General features: G+C 41.7%; 1 protein-coding gene and 1 pseudogene across 2 annotated transcripts; both read right to left on the bottom strand.

Annotated features, from left to right (window-relative positions):
* Positions 1–413: 413 nt before the first annotated feature.
* On the bottom strand, positions 414–15410 carry LOC115735530 (omega-hydroxypalmitate O-feruloyl transferase-like). 2 transcript variants are annotated; one of them, XM_048284610.1, is made up of 5 exons: positions 15292–15410; positions 2597–2642; positions 1830–2330; positions 1392–1718; positions 414–1211 (listed from the first exon to the last, which is right to left on the bottom strand). In XM_048284610.1, exons 3-5 carry the CDS (start codon positions 2280–2282, stop codon positions 678–680), a joined length of 1314 nt encoding a protein of 437 aa, XP_048140567.1. In that variant the 5' UTR covers positions 2283–2330; positions 2597–2642; positions 15292–15410; the 3' UTR covers positions 414–677. The 2 variants fall into 2 exon arrangements, with proteins under 2 accessions (XP_048140567.1, XP_048140568.1); XM_048284611.1 differs by lacking the exon at positions 2597–2642 and having other exon boundaries at positions 15333–15360.
* A 6219-nt stretch (positions 15411–21629) lies between these two features.
* LOC125316322 lies at positions 21630–24722 on the bottom strand (annotated as a pseudogene).
* Between the last annotated feature and the right edge of the window lie 1430 nt (positions 24723–26152).

The raw sequence follows: 26152 nt of genomic DNA, 5'->3' as shown, positions 1-26152 counted from the left end.
GTCGAGCCCCGGCCAAGGGCCGACGACCCCCGCCGGCCATGCCCCACCCTTGCCGGCCAATGCCGAAGATGGTGGGGCGGCTACGGCGAGGGTTACAACAAACCCTTGTCGCTTGAGCTGTAATCCATTTATTTTATTTTTTTTAATTTTTCATCTTTTTTTTCAAATTATTTTAAATAAAAAATTCAAAATTTAAAAAATTGCCACATGGACCTTCGGCGAGCTACATCAGCATCGTATATTAATAAAAAAAAGTGCGACGTTAGATTTCCGACGAAGTATATAGGAGTTGGCACCTAAGTGATTATTTTTAAAAAAATTTGGCACTATGGTGATCCGATTGAAACAATTAAATTTATCATAAACAGTAATAAGGAACCAATGATAAGGACAAAAACGAAGACAAGAGTTTCAAATTCATACTGATCATCCCATTCAATATCATCAATTATAAACATAAGTAATAAGGTGCATTAAGACTGCATTACATAAACTGGGTATTAGATGACATGGAAGGCATTCATCAAGTGTTGAACGCATTCAACTTATTTAGAAATTCCACCTGTAGTTTGTCACACCAACTCATAAAGAAAATTTGCACACCACTCTCGCTTCGTATAGCAACATTGGAACCATAAACAAGCTCTCTTGAAGATGTTTGACTGTGGCTAGTGAACTTAAACTTGGAGGAGCTCTTGGAAGGTGTTCATGGCTGAAAATGGCAGACTCAACACGACCACAACGTCCTTCTTATCTCTCCACCCCCTCATGAACAGGCAGGACTTTGCCGGCAGGCTACCGGTCCCGAACTGCCTCGGCTCTCCCCATCCGAAGTCCGAGCTGCCATAATCCAGCTTAGTCCAAGAACTTATTAGCAGCGTGCCCAGGGCGAACTCTTCAAATCCATACGCATCCAAATAATCGATCCTCGACCGCGCATAGTCCTCATCCACCCGCTCGATCGCCTCAGTTATTCTCTCCACGGTTGAGGAGATTGGCTCATCAATCAACTCTCCCGTGGTGCAAAGACAGCATGGAAAGACCACAGCATTTCCGAAGAAACCGTCAGGCACCTGAGGGCTTAGCTTAGACCTGAAATCAACCGGAAAAGTGAGCATCGTTTGCTGGTGCGGTTTCATCCTGAGGGCCATGCTTCGAGTTCGCCACACCAGGGCTGCGAGCGCTACGAAGCTGGTGATGCTGCGCTTCACCTGTTGTTTATGAGGACTAGATACCATCAGTGCACCTCGGAAACACCAGTCTTTTAGCGACCAAAAAATTAAGATGGATTGTGAGAAGTCGCTATTTCGTCTCTAGAATAACAAATTTGTTCTCGTGTTGTTAAGCATATATTGAGTTGAATTTCCAGCATTATCACACGACAACCTTACCTGTCCACCAGCCGTTGCCATTCTTTTTACTGCTGCCAGCTTCTCAGAGTCAAAGTGGAAAGATCTGTACACGATTTGCTCCTTCTCATAGAGGGCCGTCAGGTTTGATACATCACTTAGTTGAACAAAGTCATCGTAAGGACCGCGGATTTGAGGAGGCATCCTCGGCTTTAGAATAGTTCGGTCGTGACAAGGGACGACCGATAAGGGCTCGCCTCTTGCGATTTCAGCCCAGGAATTAATGAATTTTATAGCGGAGATACCATCAGACATACAGTGGTTTAGAGCTATCCCCAGAATGAGACCACCATTGTTTAACTTTGTTACCTGTTTTTACTCCAAGTTTATAAGACAGACATTTAATTAGGTAATGGTAAATTGTAAGAATGATTGTGAAGTATTTTCGGGAAATGGTAAGTATCATAAATTATCGTTCACCTGTGCAGTTAGAAGGGGAGCAATTTCCGGCATATTTTGTGTCGTAGGATCTTTATAAACAAGCTTTCCCAAGACATCAGGATGAAGAATCGACATGTCGCCAAGACTGTCGAGGTCACAGTTGGCCACTGCCTCCACAAATGGCACCCCTAGTTTCTTTTGGCAATCAACGATCAACTTCCCTTCGGAGCTTCTCGCTAATCTCCCCGCAAGTGGATAGTAGGGAACCAAAACTTGGGACAGGGCTTGTTTAACCACATCTACCGCATTCTCGGCGCTTCTGTCAAAGCAATAAACGGTCGACACGACTATGTGAGCCACCTGATCGATGCTAGTTAAGAAAACGAAGCCTCCGGGCATCTCGTATTCCGGATGCACCGCGATAGGGATGGATCTCTCTACTGTTAGGCCGCTGCCGTCCACGGCTTTGAATGCTTCCGCAGGCGAAGGCATATCTTGACACTTTACGTAAATGTCCGACTTTCCCCTGAGAAAAAGGCGCTACAGAGTTCAGAAAAAAAGCTATTAGATGGCGGGACTCAACATGCACATGCAAAGGCTATACTATACTAAGCTATTAAACCTCGTATGCAAGCAAAGTGGGATGTTCTAGCACCTTTCATCTCACAAGTAAACACGACTTGGATTGTATGGAGAAAGAATCATGAGGAGTTTGAACAAATGAAGAGAATAACATGTATACAAATCCACAAGCGAAGTGAAACTTTATACGGGGCATGAAGATTGTAATGCGGCTGAAATCTTACAATCTTAGTGGAGAAGGTTATGGTAAACCTAGTCAAACAAACGGATCTGCTTGAAGGGAACGATTCTCAATACATATACGTACAAATGAGCAGCGGATTAAACTGAATTACATGCCCAAGAATTGACTTGTATCACTAATCTATGAAGCATATCACGAATAACGAACATACCTCGATAGCCACAGATTAAGAGTCATAATCGCAGATAAGAAACGATCCGGATCCGCCAATCCGTCGAGAGAGTTTTTCCAGAGAGATTTTGGAAGAGTTTTCTTACGATCGCTAATAGAACAACATACGTTCTGTAGAAGATCTACTCTCTCTCTTTCATGCCATTGAATACGAAATAAATCCCATTAATTCGCTATCAATTATCACAATAATAGCAATTAATCAATTTAGCCCTTAATGGGCGTAAATTTCCAACATCTCCCACTCGTCTATAAAGGACTAAACGTCTATCTTTCCATAAAAGGCTAAACGTCTATCTTTCTCTTCTCACTGCAAAGTTCATATGGGCAAATAATCCGTGCGACCAGCATACTATGAGAGCTCGTTGTCATATATTCGTTGGAAGTATATAGCAGCTCAAAATGGACACATAACCTCAGAGTAGATCTGTCACGACCCGAACCCCGCGAGCTCATCGACATCCCACCTGGCCACACTTATGTACAGTTCTCCAGGATCCAAAGGCCAACAAATTCATGCGGAAGCAAAAACAAATCCCCGTACAGAAACAATTACCATCACGATGACTTGGGACGGTAAAAACAAACTTATATACATATCCACACGTTCTATACAATTTTCCAAATCTACGGCTTCGGAGGCCACTGTACAAGCCTATGACCACTAAAACAAAAAGATTACGTGGTCGAAGCCTACTATACATCCCAAATAAAACAGCCAGCAAAAGTCAAGAGGCCAACTACCCTAGGCCTCGTTCTCGCTATCCGGTACTATATCATCTCTCGCCTCCAGCTCATCCTCGTCAAGCTCGGGTGGCTGTTCCGCATCCGATGGCTCTACAACCTCCCATCTTCTCCCGGTACCATGACATTAGGGAATACCGAATCTCCCGGGCGAGAACACTCATGGCTGAGGCGGGTGGTCTGAAAAACAACGAACCCACGACGGGGTGAGATAAAATCTCAGTAAGCTAGCCCCTAATCCTAGATTAGGGCTCTAGTGCCTCCAGACACATTTTTCAGTGAACAATTTCCAATAATTCTTCTTTCTTCCCAAATATTCCACAATTTAATTCCAGAAAATTCCGTTCTTTCTCCGAAAATTCTCACACCTTCTCCAATATTCTACGTTACTCCCGTTTCGGCGTTCCACGCCTCAGCCTAACAATAAAATATTCTACGTGCTCCCAGGGCCCGTTTTTAGCACACCAGGCCATAATATAAATGTCCACCTTACTCCAAAAATTTCCACGTTACCCCGAAAATATTCCACGGCACTCCGAAAATATTCCACGTTACTCCGGAAGTATTTCACGTCGCTCCAGAATATTCCACGTTACTCCGGAAATATTCCACGTTACACCAGAATATTCCACGTTACTCCAGAAATATTCCACGTTACTCCACCGCCATCAAATAAGTTCATAACATTGAGCCTCGGACCTTTATGGAACACGGCTCTATATAAATACCAGGGTCTCAGACACATAGGAATACGACCCACGGATCTCGGTCTCGGACACATAGGAACACGACCGGATCAAGTCTCGGACAATTAGTCGAACACGACTCACTTTGGTCTCGGACGACTTAATTGAACACGACTTTCTTACTTTCTCGGTCTCAGACAATCAGACGAATACGGCTCACTTTGGCCTCGGACGAATTGATTGAATACGACCCTCACATTTCCTCGGTCTCAGACAATCGGACGAATACGGCTCACTTTGGCCTCGGACGACTTGATTGAATACGACCCTCACATTTCCTCGATCTCGGACAATCAGACGAATACGGCTCACTTTGGCCTCAGAAGACTTGATTGAATACGACCCTCACATTTCCTCGGTCTCAGACAATCGGACGAATACGGCTCACTTTGGCCTCAGACGACTTGATTGAATACGACCCTTCTCATTTTCTCAGAATAGATCGGGACCACGTGATTCACTCACGTTAGAGAATTAATAATTCGGGATCACCCGATTAATCCACACTAAACCAAATATTAATTCATACTACCCGATCAATTAACACTACCATAGTATCCAATCCACGTCATGCGACCATATTACGCTAACGTAGCAATTTATAAATCACGTACCATTAAAATTATACCAACGTGGAAATTTATCACGGGCGAACAATAATAATTTTCTAACATATAAAATAATTCTACTATAGTACTAAACTATAGTACTAATGCCACATTTATTTAGTACCATGGCATAACAACTTTATATCACATAAAAGTAACCCTAGTTAATATATTAACTAACCATGGTTCAAAAATTAACTAGAGTTAAATACTAACCTAACCATGATTAAACTATAGCATAAAGTAACTCTAGTTAGGGCATAAAGTAACCATAGTTAAACTTTGACCACTATTATCTTCTTGACTTTACTATTCATGCAAGAACAAGCTTTCTCTCTCCTCCAAATATTCATTCTCGGCCAAGGCATAAAAATGGCCAAAAACAACCAATTTTCCACCCAAATCTACCAAATCTCAAGTCCATTAGCATCCTAGATACCTAATATAAGGTTAGGGACCAACTTACCACTATTTTAGCAAGTTTTCCGGCGAGAAACCAAGAAAAATTTTGACCCTAATCCGGCGGCTCCGGCAACTCCTCTTGACCGGCTTTAACCCACGGAAATCCGGCGACTCCGAGTAGCTCACGGCGGTAGTCGAGCTCCGGCGGTTCAAGGCGACACCGGCGGTTGTTTGAAGAATTTTCGATGAGGGAGAGAATGAGCAAGGGTGAGTTCGGCCAAGAGAGGGAGTGAGCTAGAGAGAGAAAGGGGTCTTGAAAAATGAAGAAGAAGAAAGCCAAAATAATTAATATAGGTTAAAATAATTATTGGGTGGGATATTTTGGTGTCTTGAAAGTCAAGAGGGACAAATTGGTGATTTTCTCCACCAAAAATAGTCAAAATTCGGCCAAGGGGTAAAATGACCAAAATACCCTTCGTTCCAAGTTAAAAATGGGGTATTTTTCGAGGGTAAATGGGTCCTTTCCCATATCCAGTCCAAATCTATTTTTCCTGAACCTCTTTGGGGCGAACCGCGAAGGAATTGCACCCAGGATGAGGAAACGTCCAAAATTTTTATTTTTTTGAAACCCCTAAAGGTCCGACCTGCCGGATTACAGGATGTCACAATTCTTCTCTCCTTACAAAAATTTCGTCCTCGAAATTTGCAATTCTCCAATCATCTCGTTTTAGGGGGTACTGATGCCTCATCGCTACCATGCTTTCCAAAGTAGTCATTGTCGTCATTTGACACTTCGATAATGTCCTTAACAGCAATGGTTTTCATCCTTTGAACTCGTTTTCTTTGGTCCTCCACTATGTTCACCTTCCTCTTCCCTTTTGACATTCGCAAAATCTGTTGGTAGCATGCCCTTGAGTATTCAAATCACCTCTTCAATTGTCTATTGGTCCAAGAATAACATGCATACCTCACTACAATCCAGCTTTTCTAATTCCGGATCGAAGGTCTTTTCAAAGCATTGCATAAGACTCATGGCCTTTATCAACTTGCCCTCTATTATTCAAATCGAGTCGTAACCTTCTCGACTCCTTAAGCAAGTTCAAGATTACTTTCATAGTAATCTGCTCTTAATTCCATTTGAAAACCTTCAACGATCATAGTAATCTTTCGATTTTCAAGGTCATGCCTCTTCTTAGCCGGCATGTCTCATCCTTGACCACATGTAAGATCGATCCAACATTCAGTCCATTTCATTGGACACCGTAATTCTCCCCTCAAATTTCGATGAGGTCATATCTTTAGATTCCTCTCCACTATTGAACTCGTACACTCGTCTATTGAGCTTCAAGGTTTCTATCCTCAACTTCGAGGTTTCTTTTCCAAGTACTCAGAAGTCTGGATTTCCTCCTTATTCTATTCGTTTCCACGACCCTTAGAAGTCCGAGTCCATTCATCGCCACATCTCAATTCCTTTCTGACCTTCAGGCTTGATGCTTCAAGTAGCCATCAAACTAGCCAATTGGAAAACTTCCAATTTAGAAGTTTAATCTCTTATTTCTCGAGGGAAGATCTGTCCCTCTATCACCAATTACACATTGCTCAATTCTCAATTATAAGCATCCACTAATTAATCCGTCCCTCCTTAGCGATATGGGCATCGCAGTAATAATACTTGGGTAATCTCTTTGTTCCACGTGACTTTCCTTCAATTCCCTTTTACGCAGTCGGTGCTCTCAACCTCATATAGTTCACATAACGTTGAGGTTTTTCTTTATACAAGCAACGCTCTCATATCCATAAGTAATTTCATACATTAGCGTTGCCTCTCGTTCAATTCCTCTCGGGAAACTACTACCTTATTTTCTTGTGGTAGATATAGATTCAAAATCTTTTTCCAACCAAACCATGTTTCCCAAACTTTGTCTAGAGGACATTAGCAAACCAACTCCAGTCATACACTGAGCATTCCAACTCGTAAGGTCTTATTGTCACAGCCTATTCGCACAACCATCTTCAGATTGCCTTGTTACGCCTCAATTTCTCCCTTCCACATCACATCATTATGATTCTCTTGATCCCTTTGATTCAAACGATAACACCATTAACAGCTTAGTCATCAACTTGACTCAAGTCCTCAAAGACTCTTTTCACGTTCATTCACACGTTACATCTCGTCCTTAGCCCATTTCATCAATGGGACAGCTCCCATGGGGAATCCTTCCACAATCTGTCTATAACAATCCATCAATCCCAAGAAACTTTAAGTTTCGGCAACTCAAATCGACCCTAGTCGATTCATCACTCATTCCAATCCTCAAAGGCTCCACAGGGATTTCATTTCCCACAAATTTCATAACCGAGGAATCTTGCCACATCAGGTCTACAATTTGTTCTCTTCTCATTTAGCATACAACGAGCATCTCCTTATAGTCCATAAGATACTCTTAAAAGCTGTCCATGTTTCTTATGACTCCTTAAATGAGTCCCTTCATCGTCTCTCAAGACGGTAACAACCAATCCAATTACTTGGATACTCAAGTTGACTATCATCGGTTTCTTATCACTAGACGTAGAACATTCAAACTGCTCTTCATACATCTTACTTAAGAGCTCAAACCTTGACCCTCTGTTGTCAAGGGTCTCCACTTGGACCATACAACATTTTGTTCATTTTCGTCATTCTTTCCTTAGGAAGCATTATTGCCTTGCCCTCTTGGTTTCACAACCAACTAATGCAACCCTATCTTGATTTCATTCATTCAACTGGACATCGACATGTCCTAAGATTCAATGCCATCTACAAGACAGTTTCTTGAACTTCACTTTTAGGAATCATCCAAGTTTTGTGTCCTCTTTCTCGGTTCTGACACTCGATCTTAATATTAAGACAGTTAGTATTTTCTCTTCCTTCCACACTAGGGCTCTTTCCCCATGAAGGAAACTATACACTTCAGTGGCATTCTCTTACTTCGAATCCCCCTCGTCTTTCCCATTCCACGGGACGTCAATCTTGGAGTCTATGTCAACTACAGAGTTTGTACTTCAGGATTTAGATGCCACCATACTCGATATTCTTCTTCCGGAGACTCAATCACCTCGGGTGACAAGGTTTCAAGGAATCGAGGTTTCTCCTTAATCACCATAAATCCACACTTGAACATGCAACTTGACTTCCTCAAGTCACTTTGTAATTACACTCTAGACGCTCTTTTCGCTTGCTCAACCAATCAATAAAATTACAAATAACCAGGACTATCAAGTCCATTCACTTTCCTTTCCCTCCACGACCATCTCATGGTCCAATCACCCCTTTAAGAACGACACCCTACTCTTTAGGGTAATAACACACAATGTCACTTCCAGTGGTCCCGATTCATCCTTAATTAATTCTATTTTATTCAACAAGATCAAACAATTGACATAACTTCTTCCTTAATTTTCCTCACGACGGAAGAAACAAAACATCAATCTCTCATTACGAGTCTTACGCCAAGGCAATAGCCGTTTCTCGCGAGCACGCTCCATGTTCCATAATGAACATTTATTTGCTCGAAATCCATGAGCAAGGGTTCTCTTATTCATATGTCTTCCAATCATCCGCTCCCTTCATTAAAATCTATTACAATTCCTCGGACTCAGGAATAACAACTAGCCATAGGGCTCCCGAATTCAAATCTACTCGGGGACTTCGGGTTTTATTCAAAGGATCCTTGACCACATTTAACATATGCTTAAACGACTTTGAGAACTCTGTCTCACATTGGTCGATTGTCCTCAGATCCTTGCAAGATTATTAGGATCCCCACAACCTTTGCTCTCAAGCAATCCCAGGAAGGTACTTCCATTAAACAACTCAAGAAAGGCGATCTAGACAGGTACGATGCCCGCAAGGAAAACTCTTCATTTGGTGACATTTCACCAATCATCAATAGCCTCTTAAGGCTAATCACCGCCAGGGTCACTTTCTTTCTTTAGTGCACCCAAAACTTCTAAGGTTTTCTCACGAAACCCTCAATCTAGAGGGAGGCAATTTCAATTCACTCTCTCTCCATCAAACTTAATCAATCTCACTCTTATGCATCCTTCCGCAGCTTTCTTTCAAACAATTTTCTTTTCCATTCTCTATCGTCTTTCCCACGAGCTCACTTTGCTAACAACACAATCAACAGTAGCAGTCTTATCTGCTTTGGGCAACAACGGCAGCTCCTTCTTGAGTCGCCTACCCATCGAATTTCAAATTCCTCTCAAGGTTCTCTTGACCCCTTCAACTCTAGGGTCTCGCACAACTTACAAGCTCGAGCCACACGCTCTTCCAGCGCTCATACTCTCGTGGTTCATCTTTGCTCACTTATCATGATTCCTTTCGGTTCTTGAATCTTCTCATATTTTTCATACTCGAGCAAAATGCTCATCTAGTGACCATACTGCGGTCGTTCGACCTCATTAGGTTCTTATGGCACTTGAACCACTACAATTCCCTCTAGGAATTAAAGACTTAAGTCATCTACTCGAGTCTAGCAATTCCAGGATGCTCCTCTCATTATCTGTCACCAGCAATCAACCACCCAGTGGTTCTTAGGTAACTCTCGGCTACCGGCCAATTATCCAAGGGTTCCAAGTCACCCTTAACCGGTGACTATCTATCAAGTCGGCCTCAACGAGGCAATTTCTCAATTAACCACCAATTACTAGGCATGCCTCAACTAGGCCAACATCAAGCAATCATTCAAGACATTACTTCAATGAGTCGGTCGCTCATACTTTAACTATAAAGGCACATGTTCCTCTAATACGAACACAATAGACTGTTACACTTTCGGAAGATACCGGTTCAACGGGGTATGAACCTCACACGTCGTCTAATCTCTCGGTTAGATTTTTACCATAACAATCACATGATGCCAACTACATAACGGCATCCACTGCCCAGCACGAAGCCTTTAATCATGCCAATCCCAAGCGCCATCACAAATGCCAAGCAAATTTTGAAATTTCACCTTGAGGATCAACTTAGTGCAATACGTCTCTTAATCAAGATCAGACTTAACCCGATACCTAGACTTTCCCTTTCAATTTATGGCCCGGGTCATTCCTGCCTCCTTGATATCTTAGAAGCCTGTCGGGAGCCGCTCCTTGTCCGGACCTCTCTGTCCCGGCGATCACTCCCCGCCCTCATCGGACCTAGTCGTTGCGGGTTGTCCCAAGTCATACATCTACGGAGGAAGTCCCGTTCCACATGTCCCATACCATGCTTCATTACGGTTTATAGGTATCCCGTCAACTTGTCCCATACCAAGCAACAGTTTATTAGGTTTGATAGTGATAAGCTCACGCGTGCACATCCCTCGACTTTCATTTTAATGCCACAAATACAAGCACCACCCGATTGTCCTCGTTACTCGACGTACCATAGTAGTTTCCAGATCGATTCTTATCTACGGAAGATCTCTAATTCCACCAATGACTGCCACATCTCATAGATCCATTGCTTACGTTCTAGCATATTCTTCAAGTTGAGTTACCGACAAACCATAATCATAGTCATATAATCCAACTGACTCTTTATTCAAAAGCAATCATCTATTAACCTCAACCACATGTACAACCTCAAAATCCATACTTAGGACTCTTCAATTTCCTGCTTGCTCGCTTATAAACCTCAATAATATCATCACCCAAGTTTACTAATAAAATAAAACGATACTAGAACCATTCGAATACAATACAAGTTCAAGCCTATAATCCTCAAGATTGAGAAATCAATGTCTTATCCTAAGGGTCCCAATATCTAATCGTCCTCAAGTCATCACTCCTTATTACTCCAAGTCTCAATCTCATTTGATCGAGCAGACCTTGCTCTGATACCACTCCAAACGGGGATGTCACGACCCGAACCCCGCGAGCTCATCGACATCCCACCTGGCCACACTTATGTACAGTTCTCCAGGATCCAAAGGCCAACAAATTCATGCGGAAGCAAAAACAAATCCCCGTACAGAAACAATTACCATCACGATGACTTGGGACGGTAAAAACAAACTTATATACATATCCACACGTTCTATACAATTTTCCAAATCTACGGCTTCGGAGGCCACTGTACAAGCCTATGACCACTAAAACAAAAAGATTACGTGGTCGAAGCCTACTATACATCCCAAATAAAACAGCCAGCAAAAGTCAAGAGGCCAACTACCCTAGGCCTCGTTCTCGCTATCCGGTACTATATCATCTCTCGCCTCCAGCTCATCCTCGTCAAGCTCGGGTGGCTGTTCCGCATCCGATGGCTCTACAACCTCCCATCTTCTCCCGGTACCATGACATTAGGGAATACCGAATCTCCCGGGCGAGAACACTCATGGCTGAGGCGGGTGGTCTGAAAAACAACGAACCCACGACGGGGTGAGATAAAATCTCGATAAGCTAGCCCCTAATCCTAGATTAGGGCTCTAGTGCCTCCAGACACATTTTTCAGTGAACAATTTCCAATAATTCTTCTTTCTTCCCAAATATTCCACAATTTAATTCCAGAAAATTCCGTTCTTTCTCCGAAAATTCTCACACCTTCTCCAATATTCTACGTTACTCCCGTTTCGGCGTTCCACGCCTCAGTCTAACAATAAAATATTCTACGTGCTCCCGGGGCCCGTTTTTAGCACACCAGGCCATAATATAAATGTCCACCTTACTCCAAAAATTTCCACGTTACCCCGAAAATATTCCACGGCACTCCGAAAATATTCCACGTTACTCCGGAAGTATTTCACGTCGCTCCAGAATATTCCACGTTACTCCGGAAATATTCCACGTTACACCAGAATATTCCACGTTACTCCAGAAATATTCCACGTTACTCCACCGCCATCAAATAAGTTCATAACATTGAGCCTCGGATCTTTATGGAACACGGCTCTATATAAATACCAGGGTCTCAGACACATAGGAATACGACCCACGGATCTCGGTCTCGGACACATAGGAACACGACCGGATCAAGTCTCGGACAATTAGTCGAACACGACTCACTTTGGTCTCGGACGACTTAATTGAACACGACTTTCTTACTTTCTCGGTCTCGGACAATCGGACGAATACGGCTCACTTTGGCCTCGAGGCAGAATTGATTGAATACGACCCTCACATTTCCTCGGTCTCGAGACAATCGAGACGAATACGGCTCACTTTGGCCTCGACGACTTGATTGAATACGACCCTCACATTTCCTCGATCTCGAGACAATCGACGAATACGGCTCACTTTGGCCTCGAGACGACTTGATTGAATACGACCCTCACATTTCCTCGGTCTCGGACAATCGACGAATACGGCTCACTTTGGCCTCGAACGACTTGATTGAATACGACCCTTCTCATTTTCTCAGAATAGATCGGGACCACGTGATTCACTCACGTTAGAGAATTAATAATTCGGGATCACCCGATTAATCCACACTAAACCAAATATTAATTCATACTACCCGATCAATTAACACTACCATAGTATCCAATCCACGTCATGCGACCATATTACGCTAACGTAGCAATTTATAAATCACGTACCATTAAAATTATACCAACGTGGAAATTTATCACGGGCGAACAATAATAATTTTCTAACATATAAAATAATTCTACTATAGTACTAAACTATAGTACTAATGCCACATTTATTTAGTACCATGGCATAACAACTTTATATCACATAAAAGTAACCCTAGTTAATATATTAACTAACCATGGTTCAAAAATTAACTAGAGTTAAATACTAACCTAACCATGATTAAACTATAGCATAAAGTAACTCTAGTTAGGGCATAAAGTAACCATAGTTAAACTTTGACCACTATTATCTTCTTGACTTTACTATTCATGCAAGAACAAGCTTTCTCTCTCCTCCAAATATTCATTCTCGGCCAAGGCATAAAAATGGCCAAAAACAACCAATTTTCCACCCAAATCTACCAAATCTCAAGTCCATTAGCATCCTAGATACCTAATATAAGGTTAGGGACCAACTTACCACTATTTTAGCAAGTTTTCCGGCGAGAAACCAAGAAAAATTTTGACCCTAATCCGGCGGCTCCGGCAACTCCTCTTGACCGGCTTTAACCCACGGAAATCCGGCGACTCCGAGTAGCTCACGGCGGTAGTCGAGCTCCGGCGGTTCAAGGCGACACCGGCGGTTGTTTGAAGAATTTTCGATGAGGGAGAGAATGAGCAAGGGTGAGTTCGGCCAAGAGAGGGAGTGAGCTAGAGAGAGAAAGGGGTCTTGAAAAATGAAGAAGAAGAAAGCCAAAATAATTAATATAGGTTAAAATAATTATTGGGTGGGATATTTTGGTGTCTTGAAAGTCAAGAGGGACAAATTGGTGATTTTCTCCACCAAAAATAGTCAAAATTCGGCCAAGGGGTAAAATGACCAAAATACCCTTCGTTCCAAGTTAAAAATGGGGTATTTTTCGAGGGTAAATGGGTCCTTTCCCATATCCAGTCCAAATCTATTTTTCCTGAACCTCTTTGGGGCGAACCGCGAAGGAATTGCACCCAGGATGAGGAAACGTCCAAAATTTTTATTTTTTTGAAACCCCTAAAGGTCCGACTGCTTGGATTACGGGATGTCACAAGATCCAATATAAAATGGGTTTTATATGCATTTTATTAATTTTACATTCAGAAAACATATCCAAATAATATATCAAATTGAATATAATTTTGAAACGAACACAACGGTACCTCACACGCCCCCAATGGAGCTCATATGCTTCCGTACGAGCCGCTTAAAGCTTCGGCTTGTTTGGTCAACGCGTGGTCAATGGTTGAAGTTGACTTTAGGGAACAAAATGTAATTTTCAAAAGTTTGAGGACTAAATTACAATTATGAAAAGTCCTGGGACTAAATTGAAATTTCCAAAAATTGTGGGGGTCAAATTGAAATTTTTATGAAAATTTAAGGACTAAATTGTAATTTTCTAAAAAATCGGGGACCAAATTGCAATTTTGAGAAATTCGGTTTGACCGGCCAACAGTCAACAGTTGATTGGATCAACGGGTCGGGTCCTAGACCGGGTCGGAAAGAACCAAACCAGGTTTGGAATATCTTGAACTGGATTTGGAATAGGTTAAACCGATTCTAGGATAGGGATAAACCAAGTTTGGGATGGGGATAAAACGCATTTAAGGGAACTTGCACGTGCCGCACACGTGGGTGCATGAATACCACACGCAGTGCGTCCCATCGGCGTGTGTTGGAGCGTGCGGCTCCTTCCGGAGGTATCCAGCGACGATCTACCCCTTGAAAGTCTTGATGAGACGCCCCCGATTGTGTACTCAAAATACATTTTCGTTGAACTAAATTTCACAAAAAGACATCGTTTCGCCGTTGTGTCGAGAACCCGATCCCATGGCAGCGCGTGTGGCTACTCTCGACGTCGCCTCTCAATGGGCGACCATCGAAAATACTCGTCTCGCCGAGTCCGTTCCATTGATGTGTTAAAAAATTATTTTTATCGCACAAAAAATCACAAACGGGTCATGAATAGTAACAACGAAAAAAAGGTTTTTCGCGCTAAAAAAGACTACGGAATTATCACAAAACGATCGGGAAACAAGAACAACTGCTATGATACTACTGAAGGGAACGGTTCCCAATACATGTATGTACAAATATACAACGGATTAAACTGAATTACATGTCTAAGAATTGACTTGTATCACTGATCTATGAATCATATCACGAATAATGAACATACCTCGATAGCCACAGATTAAGAGCCCCAATCGCAGATGAGAAACGATCCGGATCAGCCAATCCGTCGAGAGAGAGTTTTTCCAAAGAGATTTTGGGAGAGTTTTCTTACGATTGCTAATATAACAACATACGTTCCGTAGAAGATCTACTCTCTCTTTCATGCCATTGAATAGGAAATAAATCCCATTAATTTGCAATCAATTATCACAATAATGGCAATTAATCAATTTAGCCCTTAGTGGGCGTAAATTTCCAACACTGCCAAACAGATTCAACTCAATTTGAAAAGGGCGCACACCTTCGAGGGCTTGAGAGAGAGAGAGAGAGAGAGAGAGAGAGAGAGAGAGAGAGAGATGTTCGACACTTGGATTATTGGGTTGCACGACTGAAGTTCCTGCAGAGACGCTACTTAAATAGACCCAGGATTTCTGTTCAATTTGGAATGTTGTGATTTTTCTAAGGCTTTGAAAAAAATCAGCTTCTTGATTGCTTAGATGTCGTTGAACTTCACATGCGATTTTCTGTCTAGTTGATTATTGGCATTTGCGGCAAGTGGCCCTAGCAATTAGGCGAAGAAGGCAGCAATTTTCCGGAGTTTGTTCACCAAACAAGAGAAAATTAGAAAACGGGGTTTGGCTGAAACGTTAACCTTCACGTGAACATCTCTGTCAATTATGAACTCTTAGCATGTTATTATTTAATGTAACCCCCAGTATCTTTCGCGTAAAGAAAAGGGCGTGAACTTTTTCTTATTGGTAATCCAATAACCGAAAAGTTTCTTGTTTTTCAATTAAGTTCCTCATATGTACGAGGGATAAGTACACCCGAAATGGTATAACTTGTGTACGGCGTCCATTTGAGTGTCATAACTTTTTTTACTCACTTGAGTGCCACAAATTTAAAAAATCGATCACTTGAGTGCCATTAGCAATTTGTCTCGCAGAAATCCAACGTAGATGTCAGAAATATTGATGTGACATAGTTGGAAAAATATCTTTGAATTTTTTTAATTTATCCTGGAATTTTTTTAATATATATTTTTGAAATTTTTAATTTTTCGTTTTTCTTTCTCTTTCCAATTTTTTTCCCTATGCTGGTGAGAGTCATCGACCCTCACCTAGATCCGGCGTGGGCCTTTGCACCCTTGCCCACGGCCGGTGAGGGTATGACAACCTCGTCTATGGCCATCATTCCACCTCCGGCAGAGGGTGATCACGTCTTCCTCGGGATATCGCCGATGCGAGGTATATCTCAGCTCGGAAGGAAAGGAAAGCTGAGTCCGAGATATATAGGCCCTTTTGAAATTTTTGAACGGATTGGGACTTTAGTTTATCGACTTGCTTTGCCACCGAATTTGTCCCAAGTGCACAATGTATTCCACGTGTTGATGTTAAGAAAGTACGAGCCGGACCCGACACATATGCTGGATTACGAGACTATAGAACTGGACGATAAAGTTTCGCATGTGGAAAAACCCATCGGGATTGAAGAGCGTAAGGACCACGTCTTGAGGAATAAGACGATATCGCTAGTTAAAGTAGTTTGGGAGCACCATAGAACGGAAGGCGCTACATGGGAGAACGAAGAGACAATGAGGCGTCAATACCCCCATTTCTTTGAATAGTAGTTGTGTACTAAATTTCGAGGATGGAATTTTTGTAAGGGTGGAAGAATTGTGACGATCCGATTTTCCCGTCATTTCGAGATCTTTGACTATAAGATATCCGTTGAAGTATTTCAGTTATATCTCGCTCGGATCCGACCAATCGCGAGTTAACTAACCGAAGGGGAAAGGCTAACGTGTGACGAGATACGTGGACATAGGAAATTCAATTCGAAAACGGCATTTTGACCATAAGGGTCATTGAAGAAATATTTAGAGCCGAGGCCGATCCGAGAACGATTAAGGGATTCATTACTAGTGTTATACGATTGGGACGCGGGTGATGCTGCATAACCAACGTATAATTTGCGAATTTCCCTAAATCGATTTATGACAATCGCAGCTGTCGGGGTTAGTAATAGACCCTTGCGATTTCATAACAACCAAGATAGCCGTGATTTGAATTTTCCTAAGTGTGATTAGAATCACAGAGTCAATACGGGTAATGTCCGCAAAAGCCGCCTGTTAGTTCGAGATAAATTGAAATTACGAATGATGAGAAATCAATCATGAAATGGGATCTCAGAAATGGAAAAAAAAAAATTGGATTTTCGGACGAAGGGTGTGAAAAGACGATTTTGCCCCTGGAGCTTCGACCCTATTTTTATTAATCGGACAAGGGCATTCTTGTCAATTGATTATTCCCTTTATATCAGCTGAAATTGGAGGGGTAAAATTGGAAGGAAAGTGTGATATTATGTGTGCAATGCCAAATATCATTAATCTATGGTGCTCAATTAATGAACTTGACACCTAAGAGAATTTGGGATGAGAATGAGCCATCTTCTCTTTCTTCCTTTTGGATACTTAAGTTCAAGAATAGAACAGCACCACCATCACCTCCATTTTCTCCTTCCTTCACTCCCTCACGCATAGAAACAGTCTGCCCCGACTAGTTCTGATCGCCAACTTCCCGGCTGTCCAACTTTTCAACCGTCGACAACCAGCCAGTGAGCCACCTACCACTGTGAAGATTAGCCTATTGTCAAATTTTTCCAGGTGGAAGTGCACCGTTTGAGCCACTGTGGAATTCAGGGCAGCCAATCTCCCGCGAGTCGCCGGAAACTGACTCAACCGGAGGTAGGTTGCTGTTGGTATTTTATTGGACCACCAAACGGATGAATTTTGAGTTCAAATTTTGATGACATTTAGTAGACATGTATATGATGTTGCTGTAAATTTTTGGGCAAAAATGAATGATATCTTGACCTTGAACCACTGTTGTGTTCAAAGGAGCAGAAACTGTCCAATGGCGGATCAGAAGGAATTAGCGCCAAACGAAGACCAACCGGTGTCGCCTTGAGCCAAAATTTTCGGTGAGGCCCCTTAATACATAGAACTTAGTGTTAGAAAGGATATTGATGAATAAATTGAAGGATTAGGTTGAGCTATGGACTGTTTGAGCTAGATTGATACAGAACAGGGGGTACCCTGTTTCGGTTCTGTTCTTACTGAGTTAGAGGGGGCTGTTTGTGATGGAATTGAGATTTAATTTGATCCTTGAGGCATGTTAGGGTGTGGAGTGATATGTTGAGAAAGTTTATGATCGATAATTTGGTGTTTAGGCGAAGGACTATTAATGAATTGATTGATTTTCTGTAGGTTGCTTGCTGCCCTGTTCTGAAATTGTGGGAGCCGAGGTTATTAAGGGCTAGGAAAGAAGTGTTTTGCTGATTAAGCTTAAGGTAAGCAAGTTCTTATACATTGGCTAGAACGATTTGGCTCAATTGGGTGAATACGATGAGGATCATGCAAATTTTGGTGAGTTACGGTGATGTTGTTTGATATATGATCTCGTGTTGTGCCAATTGCTTAAAGACTCATTGAATAGCCTTGATATGTATTGATTGCCTCTTGTTTGTTGAAAATTTATGTTCTCGCATGCCTTTTATTGTTAGCTCTATGTCCGAGCTATATTTGAACTTGAAGTCATGATTATGATGAATTGATGGCATGCTTGAGAAATTGTGGTACCCCGATGCGTAAAGACGTGGGGTGGAAATGGCCAACGTCCCGATGCGTAAGTGACGCGGGACGGAAATTATGATGTATCGACACGTGCTTGAGATGATTTTGAAAACCTAAGGCGTTTTACGTGGGTTTTATCGATGAGACGGTCCGATGCGTAAGTACGCGAACCTAGCCTGAGGCATTTCACACGCGGGCTTAAATCGAATGAAGGTGGAAAGAAAGGAAGGCGTGGGTTGGTTTCGTTATGTTCACCTGTCTTAAGTAAAGTGATGAGATATATTGCCATGATTGAATAATTGATACTTATTGTTATACATGTACTTTGTATGGTTGTTGTATGCATCACGTTATCGTGCACATTGAGCTTATGTTGCTTTTACCTGAATGAACTGTCGGTCTAAACTAGGAATAAGACTTGCCTCACTGAGATGTAAATCTCACCCCGTCGTGGGACCTTTCTTTTTCAAATCTTAGAAATTGAAGATGTTGCATGTCCGACTGGGTGAACCCTAAGAAATGACTAGGTATATAGAGGAGTTTCCCGAAGGAGGAGATGTAGTATATGTTAGAAGGACGACCGTGGTTTGGGTAGATGAGCCTGAAGCATCTTATAAGTCTCATAGGTTCGAGGCATGGTTCCGTAGAGTAAACGGGGTCGTATATGAACAGTTAAGGCCCCAAGATGTACCAGAAGGGGTTGTACCTTCTTGGTGCCACCCTACCAGGGATGAGATAGAAGTTGAAGCGTCCACTGTAGGTTCAAGGAATATACCCGAAAAAGAACCAGTGGGAGATGAGAATATAGAAGTAATAGAGATTTCGGATTCAGAGGATGACGAGATGGACGAGGATTCAATCGAAGTGCGGTTGGAGTCTTTCTCTGAGTATGATCCCGATGAGGACGCGAGTCAAGCCGAGGACACTAGTACTTTCTAGAGTCTCCATTGTTGGTTGACTTTGATGCTACTTTTTGTTGGAGTCGATGTTAGGTTAGGGCTTGGTGATTTCATTTTTGGTTTGCCGTCTTGTCTCCTTGACCTCGCTTGTGTATATTGTTGGTTTTTTTTTTTTGTTATCGTTTGTACGGACCTATATTTATTTATTTATTTATTTGTATTTTTTTTTATGGTTAAAGTCTTTTAGTTTCCCCCATCTCATTAAGTGGATGTATAGAGACGATGGACTGGAGTTGGGTTTATTTTTTTTCGCTTTTCGCTTGCAAGTTTCATTTCATTCGCCGTACATGAAGAGTATCTTGGGATAGTACTTACAGCGTGTTATGGATGTACGTGCTCGTAAGGAAAGCGGGGCGTTACAACATAAATATAAAAATCATATATGACTCATTGTCGGGTGATGTGAGACAACAATAATAACTTAAACAAATTTGAGGTTTAAGTAGTCGACAATTAGCTTGCGTTGGACAAGTGCCACAATGGAGGCGTCTATTAAATTAATGTATCGAGTTTAAACCGTTTATGGAATTCAATGCGGTTGAAGGATATAAATTGGTTTTGTTAATCGATAGGAAAGAAATCCAAATAATTCTAATTAGGTTAAAATTTCTTTTGATTTGAATATATATATATATATATATATATATATATATATATATTGGAGATTCGTTTCTATCTCAAAAAGAAGGAGGAGAAGTCCTCTGTTGCTAAATGACAAAGATAATGGGCACACATGTTATATGATATATATGATCCCTTGTGGTGGGCCCAAGTAAAAAAAAAAAAGATGTAAAAATTTGTTGACCCATATAAAAGGAGAACAAATTGGGGACACGGGCTTTTAAGAAAAAGGGTGAGCACTGTTGCCGCTAGGTCCTTCTTGCGTTCACCGCACAGAGAAGAAATAGAAACGTACTGGGACGTTTCCTGAGGACGTGCCGCACAGTGTGTTCTTGGAGCAGAGAAACCGCACAAGAAAAGGGCTGCCGCAAAAGAACTTACGAGAGTTCTTGGTTTATTCGTAGCAAGTAAGACAAGTATCGAATTTTCTCAGTGACTTTTATGAATGAGTTTTCTATGAGCGATTGTGTAGTATTACTTGTAGGTTTGCTTTAGGCTTAATCTAGATGCAAGAAATACTCGAGTACATGAACGATTGTAAATCTAATTCTTCAATTATAATGGTGGTGTAGCGGCCATGGTTGAGCAAGTGGAGAGAGGAAAAGAGACAGAAGGGTTAGGCTGGTTCTGGTTATTTCCTTTACCATCTTTTCTTCTTGGTGATGTGTTTTACGGTTGCTGTTGGAACCCAAAACAAGAATGATAACTTCGGAAGTTTGGAGTAAGTGGGAAACTCTTTATTGAAATGCAAATGCTTTGCGGTGTCGTATTTACTACTCTTTAAGTTCACAGGCTTTTCTGATGGCTGGTGTTGCACACAACTTAGCACAAATCAAGGACAACATTAAATGAGGAAATTCCAGAAAGTCCACATAGTACGTCCAATAAAGATACATAATAAATGCACTTGAACATAAAAGTAGACTTCCGTAGAAGAATTCTTCAACGGCTATGTTGGCCTTCTTTTTCTTCCACCTTCTTCTGCAGCTTTACTTCATTAATTGCAAATAGGTTTTTTTTGTCTTTATTCCTATTCATGCAGTAATTCTTCTTTCTTCTTGTGTTCGTTCCTAAACATGCAATAGTTCTTCTTATCGTCGGTAATCTTCAGGCGCCTATCATGAATCAAAGCTTTCTTTGAAGATCACCAATAATAATCCAAAACAGTAACTAACGTGCTCAAACTCAATAATCAAGTTTACATTATTCAAGTAGTTGCATGTGACTAAACTTCGAGGAATGGAACCCACGAAACAAGAAAAAATTAAGAGTTGCTTGATACGAAAGAAAATGCAAGAAAAAGATTACGACTTTATTTTGTTAGACTCCGCTCATCTCTTCGAGAAGGAATTGGAAATGCCGAACGTGTTACGTGGAGCATTCATCACTCAAGTTGGGCCAGCTTGTCGAAAGTGTTCATGGCCTAAATTGGCAAACCCAGCACCACCACAATGTCCTTACCCTCCCTTCCATCCGCCATAAATAGACAACCCGTCGCCAGGTCGCCGGTGTCGAAAGTCCTCGGCTTTCCCCATCCAAAATCCGTGGAGCCATAATCAAACCTTTGCCACGAAACCAACACTAGCGAGGTCAATGAGAGGAGGTTGAATTGATACACGTCCAAGGAGTCTATCCACAACCGCACGTAGTCCCTCGTTCACCCTCTCCATCGCCTCCTTTATTCTCCCTGCGGTTAAAGAGAATGGCTCGTTGATCAACTCTCCCGCGGTGCAGAGACAGCAAGCTTCGACCACAGCATTCCCAAAGTATCTGGGCATTGGCGGTTTCATCTTAGACTGGAAATCAACAGGAAAAAGAAGCTTCAATTGTTGGTGCGATTTCATCTTGAGTGCCATGGTTCAAGCCCGCCAAACTAGGGCTGCAAGCGCTACGAAGCTGGAGCAGCTGCTTATGATCTGTTGTTCACATTGAATCGTGAGTGTTTTCCGATTTATTGAAGTATATCTCTAGTTGATGTTTACGAAATAATAGGATTAATATATATATTTTGGCTGTGTACGTTAGATGAAATTCTTGTAGAATTGATTGTGAGTGATCTTACAATAAATGATGGGGGATCAATGTACTCTTACTCATATGCAACACAATCCCCAACTTTTGGTGTATTGTATCTTCATAATGTGTATGAAGCGCCACCACTCCATCGCCACAAGACCAGAAGGACAACATTTATACGTGTAACAAGGAAGAATGCAACATCTACCTGTCCGTCGGTTGCCGCCATTTCCTTAACAGTTGCCAACTTCTGGTTGTCGAAGTGAAAAGATTTCCACACCATTTTCTCTTCCTCGTATAATGCCTTCAGGTCTGATACATCACTAATGTGAACAAAGCTGTCGGAAGTACCAGTGATTTGGGGAGGAACCATTGACTTTAGAACGGTTCTATCGTGACAAGGGATGACGGATAAAGGTCTACCTCTTGCAATTTCGGCCCATGAGTTCATAAAATTCATTACAGATGTACCATCGCAAATGCAATGATTGCATGAGATCCCTATAGTGAAACCTCCACATCTGAACTTCGATACCTGTTTAATTTGTCCCCAGATTAGTAGTAACTTCAAATAAAATAAAACCAATTTAATTTACTTGAATAAATTCTTGCATGGCGGTTTTCGATGGATGGTGTGTATTTACCTTGCGTCAATTTGAAACATTATCTGTTAGGCCCCAAATTAAATCTTTTGGGGCCCATTGAATGCAGCAATGGTAGCTAGAGATGGATTCAAAGTGGATGAACCTAGTTTATGTAATCATGTCTTAAACTTTTTATCAAAGGGACCCTAGCAAGACGCGAGTAATGAAATTCCTTACTTGAAAGATAAAATCCGTGAGGCATGTTATTAGTAAGAAGGCGAAATTGATTGTTACTATCTATAAGAAGTCATAACATCTATAGGGAATTACAAGCTAGTTCTAAGACTTGACACTTAGAATAGTATAAGGAAATCACAGGAACTTCATCTTGATTGTAAATAAATTGCTGGTTATTGTTTTACCAGAGAAAGAAAAAGTACCACATTGTAGAAAAAAACTAGTTTATACTTCAATTTTTTTATGTAAAAAGTAGCTAACGACAGAGAAGTAACTTCTCGCAAAAATTGACTAGTCAAAGTTTCTCTGTTCATTATAATAGAAAGCTGTTTTGATTAAAGAAAGTCCCATTGAAACTACTTGTTATAAATAAGTCGACACTTACTATTGCTATACGATGAACTCCATTAACTAAATTGAGAAAGTTATCAACTAACGATAGACAAAAAGCGTCAACCATTAGCAGAAGAGGAAGAAAGAGATTGCTCTTAACCTGTGCTGTTAAAAGGGGTGCAACTTCCAACGTATTTTCTGTAGGATCTCCATAGCCAAGTTTTCGCAGAACATTACGATCGAGAAACCGCATGTCACCCAGATCTTCGATGTCGCAATTGGCTGATGCCTCCACAAATGGCACTCCTAACTTCTTCTCACAGGGCCTGTTTGGTTCAGCATTGCAAATGAGCATTGTGGCTCTAAAGTCTCTTGGCCAAATGCAAACGGTGTTTGGTTCATTTTTTGACTCACTTTGGGAAGATGCAATTGCATCTCAAATGCTCTCCAAAGTCCCTTAGCCCAAAATACCCCCAGAGGGTACTTTGGGCTAAGGGACTTTGGCGAAATGCAACTAATTTTTTTATTATTTTAATTTTTTCACCTTTGCTTACCGCCACCGCCGCCGCCGGTCACCGCAACCGCCGGTTGCCGCCGGTCGCCACCGCCGCTGGTCGCCACCGCCGCCGGTCTCCGGTCGCCGCCGCCGGTCGCCGGCCGCCGGCCGCTGCCGCTTTTTTTTCAAAAAGAAAAAATATTTTACAAAGTTCATTTTTCACCAAACAACATTTTTGTCAAAGTTGTTTTTTAAATGTGTTTTTAAAATACATTTTACCAAACACTACTTGCATTTTGAAAAAGGCCTTTAGCCCAAAAGTATTTGCATTTTCTCAAAGTCCCTTGGCCAAATGCTGAACCAAACAGGGCCGCAATCAACGGTCAACTTCCCTTGCGAGTTTCTAGCTAATCTCCCCGCCAGCGGATAGTAATGAACCAAAACTCTGGACAAAGCTTTCTTAATTACGTCTGCCGTGTTTGTGTCGCTCCTCTCGAAAGAATAAACCACTGGCAGGTAAAAAAGAGACACTTGATCGAGGCTATTTAAGAAAAGGAAACCCCCGGGTGTTTCTTGCTCTGGCGAGACGGCAATAGGGACGGATCTTTCTACTATCAGGGCATTGATCGTCGTTGTTTGGAAGGCCTCCACCGGAGAAGTCCGAAACTCTGTATCCCGCTCTCTTGCTCGGCTGAGAAAAATGGTGGCTGAGAAAAAAGGATCACAGACGAATTAAAACGGACGTCATTAACACCATGCGCAAGCAAACTGTAATCGAAAAAAACTAACATGCAGATGGAAATGGAATCATTTCTGCCAGATCACATGTTTGTAAGAAAAGAAGAGAGAGTACGGAGGTCTCCTTGGTGGCGCAGAACTTGATTTAGAAATTAGACAAGCAAGAACTAAAGTGAGAAAGCCAGCCTTGGAGGTCTCATTGCTTGTCGACCGACCAAGAGAGGTACGAAGGCACATTTCTCCATCGCTCTAGTGGCAGGTACCAAACTTCAGTGGGGGGTTTAATAACCTAAATGACCAGTCCCTATCTCAATCCCTTCCCCTGTTCCATAATACCACACCCTCCCTCGTCCCTTTCCAACATCCTCAAACCCAATTCCCTTCCTCAATTGACCTTATTATCTTCCTCATGAATCATGACAGGCATCCCAATTGTTGAGATGAACATATAAGTTGTGTTAGAGAAGTCCCACATTTTTGTGATATAAAACAGTTAATATGCTCTAATTGATCCACAACTTATTGGCTTAAACTTTTGAGTAAACGTAGATTCAACTAGAAATATTGATTGATCCGGGCTTTGGGATCTCTCATGGCGATCTCTTGGGTGAAGGTATTGGACTTCTGGTGCATGCTCCCAATAAATGATATTAGAGCCGATGGTTGATTAGTGCTGACCCCCTATCTGTTCAAGTGTTCGGTGAATATCGCAATGAAGGAATTTGGTGACCAACCTGATTTCCGGGCGGTGGGGTTTGTATTATAGCAACATAGTCTCGATGGCAGCCTTCATGATTCGATTTAAGATGGGCGTTGGAAATTCAAGTTGAGATAAGTTGATGTAGAAGAATAACTGAATTAAGGGAGGGTGGTAAATGTAACACTGAACTTACATGTGAGGTGAAGATTGTTCAGATGCATGTGCGAGTTGTATTAGAGAAATCCCGCGGCGAAGAATTTGTATGGTGTGGAGTAGTTAATATACCATAATTGGTTCATAACTCATTGCTTAAGTTTTTGAATGAAAGTGGTTCTAAATGGATATGCCGATGAGCTCGGACTTGGGCTATATTTTGGCGATCTCCCCTGACGAAAGAATCGAGCTTTTTACTTCGCGCTTCTAACAATAATGCCGATACATCCTCCTACCAAGTGAGCCACGTCAAAGATGACACATACAAAATGGCTAGGGGGATGACATGTTTTTGAGGAATCTGAAATGACATAAGTAAGGATTACAATCAAGCGACATGAAGACTCATACATGGCCTGTTCCATTCATGGTGGAAAATTCAATGCCAAAGTTTAAGTGATCCGGGTAAAGGAAGGCTGTGCTTATAAGATTCATTAATATACCTCGTATGCAAGTGAAACGGGATACACCTCCCCTAGTGCTTACTCTTAAGTAACAAAGACTTCAACGTGTCTGGTCAAACGTAGGAGTGCAATGAAAAGGTTTAAAGAGAGATTAGGTAAAAAGTACCATAAAAGTCACAAACACAT

This window comes from Rhodamnia argentea, chromosome 8 (genome assembly GCF_020921035.1).
Source record: "Rhodamnia argentea isolate NSW1041297 chromosome 8, ASM2092103v1, whole genome shotgun sequence".
Lineage (NCBI taxonomy): Eukaryota > Viridiplantae > Streptophyta > Magnoliopsida > Myrtales > Myrtaceae > Rhodamnia > Rhodamnia argentea.
Note: the sequence above shows the minus strand (reverse complement) of the source record. Positions and strands in the feature narration are given on the sequence as shown.

Bases quoted from the DNA above. Each gene is read 5' to 3' on its own strand.
- LOC115735530 (XM_048284610.1), bottom strand. From the start codon at position 2,282: ATGCCTTCGCCTGCGGAAGCATTCAAAGCCGTGGACGGCAGCGGCCTA. The intron at 1,719-1,829 runs GTGAACGATAAT...GAGTAAAAACAG, and splicing joins CTCCCCTTCTAACTGCACAG to GTAACAAAGTTAAACAATGG. The intron at 1,212-1,391 runs GTAAGGTTGTCG...CATAAACAACAG, and splicing joins TGGCAACGGCTGGTGGACAG to GTGAAGCGCAGCATCACCAG.